This window comes from Cetorhinus maximus, chromosome 9 (genome assembly GCF_964194155.1).
Source record: "Cetorhinus maximus chromosome 9, sCetMax3.hap1.1, whole genome shotgun sequence".
In the NCBI taxonomy this organism is placed as follows: Eukaryota; Metazoa; Chordata; class Chondrichthyes; order Lamniformes; family Cetorhinidae; genus Cetorhinus; species Cetorhinus maximus.
This window is the reverse complement of record NC_135887.1, coordinates 108,977,375-108,986,650: the sequence shown is the minus strand read 5'-3', so window position 1 is coordinate 108,986,650 and position 9,276 is coordinate 108,977,375. Positions and strand designations below refer to the sequence as shown.

General features: G+C 42.7%; 1 protein-coding gene across 1 annotated transcript; it reads left to right on the top strand.

The window, feature by feature from the left end:
- Positions 1–5,634: 5,634 nt before the first annotated feature.
- On the top strand, positions 5,635–8,259 carry LOC144684909 (dispanin subfamily A member 2b-like). Its single transcript, XM_078549314.1, has 2 exons — positions 5,635–6,058; positions 7,846–8,259. Exons 1-2 carry the CDS (start codon positions 5,849–5,851, stop codon positions 7,996–7,998), a joined length of 363 nt encoding a protein of 120 aa, XP_078405440.1. The 5' UTR covers positions 5,635–5,848; the 3' UTR covers positions 7,999–8,259.
- Positions 8,260–9,276: the final 1,017 nt, after the last annotated feature.

Genomic DNA, 9,276 nt, shown 5'->3' with positions numbered 1-9,276 from the left:
ATCAGTGATGGCCTCCTTCTGTGCTTTGTAACTGTGAGACCCAGCATTGCCTGATCTGATTTAAAGTATTCCTGGACGTTTGATAATTCAATGTCTTGCTCATGGATTTGTGTCAGCAACTGTTGTGTGACAAGTTCAAGAAATTGTAGGTCATCTGTGAGTGGCGGTAGTGGTGGTGGGTGGGGTGGAAGAGAGTTGTGAGAAACTGGGGGGTGGGGTGGGGTGGGAAGAGAAGGAGAATCTGAGTCTGGGGATGGATTTGCAGAGGCACAACCGGGGTGGGAGGAATTTAAGTTCTACTAGTAACATGAAACAAGTGACTGAAATTACACGTTCAACTCATAGTAATAATCCCCAATATCTTACCTGTAACTAATAATAATCTTATAACCCACGATACCCAGACACTCAGCCACAATCACCTACTTTGCACAAGGCTGGGCCAGTCCCAGGTTTCACTTAGTCCTTTATTAGCTGCTGCTCCCACTCTGCATGTTGCTGGGCTCTGCAGAAATTATTGGTCCCATATCCACCTCATTTCCCCATCTCCCTTGGTCACTGACTTATGATTCCTGGGCTCTCTCTCCATCCCAAATCTCCCCAGTTCCCAACACAATGCAATCCAATTAAACACTGTGATTTTCATAGGCAAAAGAATTGTGCAGCACCTTTTATCTTTTAGATTACTTTTACATTCAGTAAATGTCAATTCAATTTCAAACCTTAGCAAGTGATATTCGAAGTAGAATCTGTTAAAGTCTGCTGTCATGTCCCCACAGCATGAAAGGGATCATAAACTTTTCAAAATCAAACTTACTTAAAATGAACTGCTGAACCAAAAGATGGCTGCCACAGGTCACTTGACTCAAAAGGTTGGCCAGAGCTCCTGGAAATTTCCAAACAGCAGTTAGAAGACAATCAGTGTAGAGTCTCACACCTCTTTTTGTGAGGACATTACAATAAATGAAAGCAGGGTGGCAGGTTGTTCTTTCCAGTCTAAACTATAACAAAGGGAGAGCCATCAAAATTCGTTATCCATGCAAGAGGCACTAAAAACCATTATTTATCTCATAAGGTAGACAATGGATTTGACCAGAGGCACAGAAACCACTCATTAACCTGCAATTGCCTCATTAATGGGCCACATCACATGATCCAAGCTTCTGGCTTTTGGCAGACTTCTAGTATTACATTTCGAGACTTATAACTCAGTCTGCTGTTTTACCTCCAACCTGCAAGATTCAACAGCAGGACTCCAGGTTGAAAAAGTAACTTGAAACATGTCTTGGCCCCCCCAAAGCCTGTTTATCTGGGAGCCTCAGATCATTGCCTGCCAAGCAGACCAAGTCAATATAAAGCAATCTCATCTCACTGCATCACCATCCATTTTAAAGAAACTCTGTGCTGCTGTCTTTAGCCAAGAACTCACTAGAACTGGAACTTCTCCAAGAAACCTGGACTCTGGAAATCACGTGAACTGATATCTATTTCTGTGATTCTTTTACTGTTTTTGTTCATAGTTATAAAACTCCTCTTTCCTATCCCTCTTACTATATATTTGTGTGTGTGTGTGTATATGAAGTTGCAATCATTGCACCCCTCCCACCCCCGCCAACCCCACTAACCCCTGTTTTAATGTGTGCAAAACTAACCTTCTGTTTTGATCATTAGAAGGGTTTGCTGCAGGTCACAAAAAAATTGGATTTAAAGTTATTTTGCCAAGGTGAAAGTCACCTATTTGGGATACGTCATGTGGCTAGGTCCAGTGTTACCCAGAAAAGTTGAAATTCAAGCAATTATGGACTTTCCTGTCCCTAAAACAAAATGAGAAATATTATGATTCCTCGGAATGTATGAGTTCTACAGGAAGTTTATCCTGAATTTCAGCATGGTAGTTACTCTACTAACAAACTTGTTTAAAAAAAAAATGTAAGAATTAACGGGACAGAGACTTGACCTTTGAGAGGTTAACGGTCATATTAATAAATAAACCTGTTTTGACTGCTCTAAATTTCAATAAACCATTCAAAATTACTATTAATACTAGGCTCAGGAGCACTGTTGCTACAAGATGATACTGCTATGGTGCATCCAGTCAGCTATTTCTCAAGAAAGCTTAATACACATTGATGAAAATACTTCATAATTGAGAATGAAACTTTATTCTTGTCAGAGCTCTTCAACAATTTTATGTATATGCTTAGAATTATCATGAAGAGACATTCATTAAGACTGATCATAATCCACTGGTGTTTTGGAAAAGTTCTGCATGAATAATCTTCAGTTGTTTCACTGGAGTTTGATGCTATAGCCCTTCAACTAAAAAAATGAGCATGTTGGATTTGCTAATGCCCTGTCTAGAGTTTAAAGAAGGGACATAGGAGAGAAAGCAGACTCTGAGTTATAATGGGCCATAACTTCTGAGCTTCCCAGCATTGGATTTGGGGGATACCCCAAAAAATGCACTGGGGAACTCCTCTCAGAACTTCAAAGGTAAAGGTTTGCATGGCAATTACCCAGAAGTGCAAACTTACTTTGGGCGATTACCCTGCACTGGGAACCATCTGAAAATGTGATTTAAATCGCAAAATTCAGATGATTCCGGCTGTGTTACACAAATAGTTACTCAGAAAAAGTTAGAAGAATTAAAACCTCTTCTAACTTCTAGGTAACTATTGTAAGGACACAGACCACTTCACCCAACGGGACTCCTCCCACACCCCTGACCACACACCCCCTCCCCCCCCACCCCCCCAGGGTCTCCCCTCACTCCCCAAGTACCCTTCAGACAGTATTCCCCACCCTCCCCAACTCCCCATGGTATACTCCCTGACCCAACCCAACTCAATCCCCTCCACAGCCCCCAGAGGCTTGACCCACCCCAATCCAATCCCCTTCTGACCTGATCTGACCCCCGACTCCCTCGCAGAACCGACCCTTCCCACCCTCACAGCAGCAACTCACCCTACCACCCCCCCGTGACCCAACCAGATATCCACCTCTCCCCCTCCCCCCCCCCCACCCCACATGACCATCTCCCAACTGGGCTGGACCTCCCCCTCACCTCCGACAACCCCCCACCCCCGATGTCTAAACTCCCCACACCTCCCTGATGCCTGACCCTCTCACCGACTTTCAAAACTTCAACTCTCCCACCCCCAACTCCCAATGTCCAACCCTCCAACATCACCCCTAACTCCCAATGTCCAACCCTCCAACATCACCCCAACCCTGATATCCGACACCCTCCACACCTCCGATATATGACTCCCCTTCACCCCCCTGATGTCCATACCCACGATGTATGACCACCCCCACCCCCACGATGTCCAATACCTCTCCAAACCTCCTGATGTCTGACTCTCTGCCCTCCCCATGTCCCACTCCCACCACCCCTGATGTCCAACCCCCCTGATTCCCAACCACGCTCAACCCCCCCAGATGTCTGACCCCCCACTGATGTCCAACCCCCCCCTCAATGTCCGACTCCCCCTCAATTCCCCTGATGTCCAACCCCCTCACCCCACCTGATGTCTGACACTCCAGATATCCAAACCATCCCCTCCGATGTCTGAACCCCTCACCTCATTGGTATCTGACCGCCCAACCCCTGATCCCTCACAACCTCCAAATCCTATCCACTTACCTTAGAGCCTTACCTTCTCTCTACCCTGTAATTTTCAATGGAACCTTTAAACTTACCTGGTTTATGGCAGCTAGTGCCTTAAAAAAGGGGTGTGTCTTTCTTCAATCCAACTCTGCTGGGCTGCGACACTGGGCTACGGAGACAGCTGTGCTGCCTGGATCTCGCCAGCCTGAGTTGGAAAGCCGGGTGAGACAGGCAAGAAAGAGATTTCCCTTAAGTGATTGGGCACTGTGTGGCAAACCGTGCTGATTGTCACTCCAAGAAGTTATGGCTCATTATATTTCTCTGATGTTTGAATGCTGCTAATCCTAACTGTTACATTTACTTACTCTTGCTTTCCATAAAACCCTTTTAATTTTGTAAGTACGAAATGTATAATTGTGAAATATGAAAAGGTTTACTGTACAGTTATGCTATGTGTTAAAATGTTTATGATAAAATAAGTACTTATTTCAAAACTGTTGTAAGGAAACCTTTATTACAGTAAAGCTTACTTTTTCCCAAGAATAAAAATGTGAAGGAACCCGTAGTTGCAAAGCTTGTATTTTTTCAGATTGGCCCTAACTGAAAAGGGAAGCTGAGAAAGGAAATTGACCCGCCCCCGCACACCCCACCCCGCCCCCTAGTTTCAAAGGAAATTAAAACTGAAACTAATAGAAACCAAAACTTCTGAAAGAGATGGAAACTGAGTGAAACACATAAAAGGAGACAGAGCCTTTTGAGTTCAGTGGATGATGATAATTCCAGTGGTGCAGTACAGGCAGGCTGGATCCAGAAGCTGACAATAAGCTAAGATACAGTTGCTGCAGTTGTTTCTGTTAGTTAAAAGTAACATTAGTGGATCTACACCATCCAGACCCAGTTGATGAGGTTTTGCAGATGTGTGCCATTTTTGGTGAAGACTGTGTCCGTGGAACTCACGTTGGTTGGCTGGGGATCAGGCTAAACCCTAGAAGAAGAGAAGCTGAAATTCTTTGTGAGGAAGAAAGAATTTTGAAGAACTTTGCGATTAGATTGATGACATTATGCTGAGTGGACTGCAGAGTCAATTCATAACATTTGTCTCAGTTGTAGCTTAATGTGTAATTTATAGTTTATAATGAACCACAATTTGCTTTTAGTTCATGTTTAAGCTATGTTGATTCTGGGATTCAGACTACAGCAGGTTATCTAAAGTAGTATTTACTGTTTGCTTTGTTTGACTCCTGTATAATAAAAATTCTTCTGTTTTAACCTGTGAAATCTTGTGGCTTCATTCTTTCAGTAAATAACTGGGATTTTGGATTTCTTCTTTGTTTTGTTTAAAGTTACTGGTCTCGACTGAGATCACGTCAATAAATAAATTAACTCTAAGGTAAGACTAGATCAATTAATTAGTATAAAACAGCCAATTTTATATTACAATGTTCAATTAATCAGATTTGGAGAATAAAATTTAAATTAAATAACAAGGGATGGTAACTCTAAAGGGGACTGAAATTTCCTGTAAATTAACATGTGACAAATATAGATATTAAGGGTTAAGTAAACATATTTAAGTTAACTCCCTATAAAATAGTGACAATAGTTGATTGGTGAGTTCTAATTTCTTTAGTCTTAAGTTAATTTCTGTTATATCAGTTAATAGTCTAATAAAGAAAGAAAGGCACAGGAAGTTCCCGGTGTCCAGGACAACCACATGTGCAGAAAGTGTGGCCAGATGGAGCAGCTCGAGCTCCAGGTTTTGAATTTGCTGGGCGGCCATGGACATGATGGGCCGAATGGCCTCCTCCTGTGCGATAACCATTCTATCATTCTATGTTATCAGGGCCCGTAGTCATCGCTGCATCAAGTGCGTTCAGCAACTCCTGAATACCATGTGGAATGAATCAAAGAGGCTGAGATAGGCTTGTGCTGTTGGAGCCCTCGGGAGGAGGTCCTGATGGATCATCCGCTCGACATTTCTATGTGGTCATACTTCAGCCTTGACCTTTGCCTCTGGGAGTGTTACATACTGTGGGTGCATGACCTGCCTCTGGGTGGATTAACTCTTTCTCGAAATATTACTTGTCCCTGAGTCAATTCCCACTCACTGGGGAGATTGCAAACTCAATTAGTTGGGTTGTTGAGGGTGGTTCAAGTCCCTCTCTCCGGCCCGCTCTATAAATTGCGGAGTCCAGAGCGGTTTACAGTCAGTTTACTTTCACTGAGGCTGGGTCTGAGATGGCGTACAGAGCCGATCAAGTGATTATGAATCCCGGCGCTTACCCGTACCAAGGACCAAAGCAGGACGGCCAGTTGGTCCAAACCACCGTCGTTAACGTGGCCCCGAATGTGCGGTCGGTCCGGGACCACCTGCCCTGGTCCATCTTCAACTTCTTCTACATGAATTTCTGCTGCCTCGGATTCGTGGCGCTGGTCTACTCGGTCAAAGTGAGTGCGGGACTCGGGGGCAAAGACCAGGGGAGGGGGACAGAGAGTCCCGAGAGGTCGGGGAAAACATTTGCAGGGTTATGGGGAAACAGCAATAAGTGGAACTAGGTGTGTTGCTCTTGCAGAGAGACGCCACGGACACGAGGGTCCCAATGAGTTTTATACTGTAACCATTTTATGATGGTACTGTGTTCCTTTAGTACTGATCCTACAAGAGGTCAGCATTCCCTCAGAACTGTACTGGTATGCCAGGCTAGATCTTTGTGCTCAAGTCCTGCAGTGGGACATGAACCTTCTTAGACAGAGTGTAGAGTCGCTGCTGAATGAGAGGTAGGTGAAAAAAATCTTCGCCTGAACATTAATATCCCAGGTAGCCATATATTATCACAAAACATTCCAGCTAAAACTTTATTCAGATAGTTCTCAACTGTAATAAACCAAATAGAGGTAAGAATTAGCTTTCCAGATTATTTGAAATGTGTGGGATTTCACTGAATCATTTGTAATACATTCTACGTTTGTATTTTCTTGGCTGAATCGCTGGTAACTTCACTAATCTTCTTTCCGCCCCCCATTGGGTTCCCTGTCAGACAATTTGCTCCTTTAATGGAGTCTCCCACATACACTGTGGAGTAGGACTGGGATGTTTCTGATTTTTTAAAACAAGAACCAATAAATGTTCCTTTCTTTTATTGTAAGAGATTTCTGAAATGTGTTAGTTCTACACCAGTACAATAATCTCTGAGATTCTGTGTAAACCTTGTCAAGGAGCATCCAACATTTACAGCCCAGCATTTTACCTCCACAGTTTTTAAATTGAGATTTTTGACGGTAAATTCACTTGCATTACCACCATAGTTTTTTGAAAGCTTTGAGTCACTGCAAACACTTTCAAATTGTGCAAACTGATTCCCTTTAGCGGTAGCAATGGAAATGTGGCCTTAGAGGTTTGAGAAACAGTTTCCTTCCTTTGTCTGACTCAATGCCAGATTTTGCAAGAGAAAACTCATTGTTTAGTTCTTTTCACAGACATGGCATGTGCCAAACCAGTTACAGATTAAAAGTAGTTGATGTCGTAACTAAGTTATACAAAACAAGATCCCAGAAACAGTAATGAAATAAATGACCAATCTGTTTAAGTGTTGTTGCAGGGGGGTAAATGGACACAGGAAAAAATCTGTGCTCTGCTTTCAGTCGTATCATGAGATCTTTTATATCCTCCTGGAAGATCACACCTCTGTCAATACAACACTCCCTCATTAAATGTCAGATCAGATTAAGTTCCAAGTCCTGGGTGGAACCTGAAGCCTTGTTCTTGGAACAGCTGAGAGAGATTGAAGTTAGCCAAGCTGACGCTTGAAAAACTATTTATTTCAGTTTTAGATTTATAGCAAAGACAAACCAAATTTTCACTTTAATATCGCTGTAATAAGGGTTATTTTAAAGAACCAGTTATTTTGCTCTGTTTTGTCTTTGGATGTAAATTGTTTCTTCATTCCTTTGCTAGATTAAGGAATATTTTTGAGTTGAGTGTGACAAAATCCACTGGTATATGTTGCTGGAAATTACTGCGTTCAATATTCAAATGTTTTCCTGATTAAGAACACACATGAAACTAACAAGAGTGTGCCAACTTGAACAGTGTAAATGTTCCTTTATTGGAAAGCACCTTGCACAGACTATAACCTTTTCAAAGTTACCAGAACTTCAAGCACTGAATTGTAGTGTCCAGCTAGCATTAAGATTTTAAAATCTTATTGTATGAATCCACACTTGTTTTCTTTTAGTCTAGAGATCGGAAAGTTGTGGGAGATGTGGAAGGAGCTCGGCAATATGCGTCTACAGCCCGAGCACTCAACATTGCTATTGCAGTGCTGGCCAGCCTTGCCTTTGCAATTTGCATTGTGTCGACACTCGTTATCGTGATAAATGCGAAGTGAATCCAACAACAAGAACAACAATTCGTGATTACTCCGGAGGTTGGAATTGAACCAATGAGTAGAAGCATCTCATTTCAATGGTGGGAGCCTTTTTGTGTCTGAACTCTTTTCAACGTCTTGATCCACTATTATTGCTTCTTTCTATCTATAATGCCTATCCAGTGTTGGCATGTTTAAAGTGATCACCTAGCAGCAATACAGATTTCTTAAACTTGGCCAGAGTGTGGCCTTGATTGTATCAATAAAGAAATTGATGACAAATTGGGTCTCTTGGAGTTTAATGACAAGCTTCCTGTGTTCCTCAGGACAGTAAAAATAACCTTGTACTTGCAACCACAGGGCATCAAATGGGCTTGTAGTTAATTGCACTCTGAAATTCTGTTCTTCAGTGAGAGTAGTGTACTTTGTCTGGCAAAGAGCAAATGTGAAACTTAATTTATAGTGTGTCAGTCAGTATCACAGGTCTGAGGGTCCTCAACATTCAGATTCTGCTAATTACGCTTTGGAGTTGCTTTGATACGTCCTGGCATTAGTGCTTTGAATTGGTCTGCTCAATAAATCAATTGAGTGCAGAGATGAGAGAAACTTTTCTCCTTGAAGGTTACAGGGCTCCAGGTAGGTACAGTGTCTGAATTGTGAGAAGAAATGCGTGGAACTATCTGGATTTGGACCAGTTGGTCCTTTTCTATTTGATATGTTCATTTATCAACTGGGCTGAACAGATTTTATCAGTGTCAGAGGTTGAGGAGATCTGATTGAGGTGCTCGCAATGTAAGGGATTTTGATAGCTGCTCTGACTCATGCCTACTCATCAGTGAGGCTGGAACCAAGGAGCTGAATCTGTAATGTCCTCCTTCCGTACTTTGTAACTGTGAGAGCGAGTTGTCCAATCTGACTGGAGGCATTTGGAGATTTGATAATTGGGCATCCTGCTCATGGATTTGCATCAGCAGCTGACCTCAAGAATCAGGAGATCACCTGGGAGTGGCTGTGAGCGGGGTGGAAGGAAGTGATGAGAATCTGAGGTGTGGGACAGGGAGAGATTCTGTGGGTGGGGAAGGATTCACAGAGGCACAACCAGAGGTAGGAGGAAAATTCTCCCAGTTATAATTAGTAAGTGATTGAAATCATACCATTAACTCATAGCAATAATCCCCCATATCTTACCTGTTACTAGTAAAATCCTATAACCCACTGCTACCCAAAAACTCAGCAACAATCCCCAACATTACATAAGGCCTGGCCAGTCCTCAATTTTCACTCAGCCCTTTACTGGCT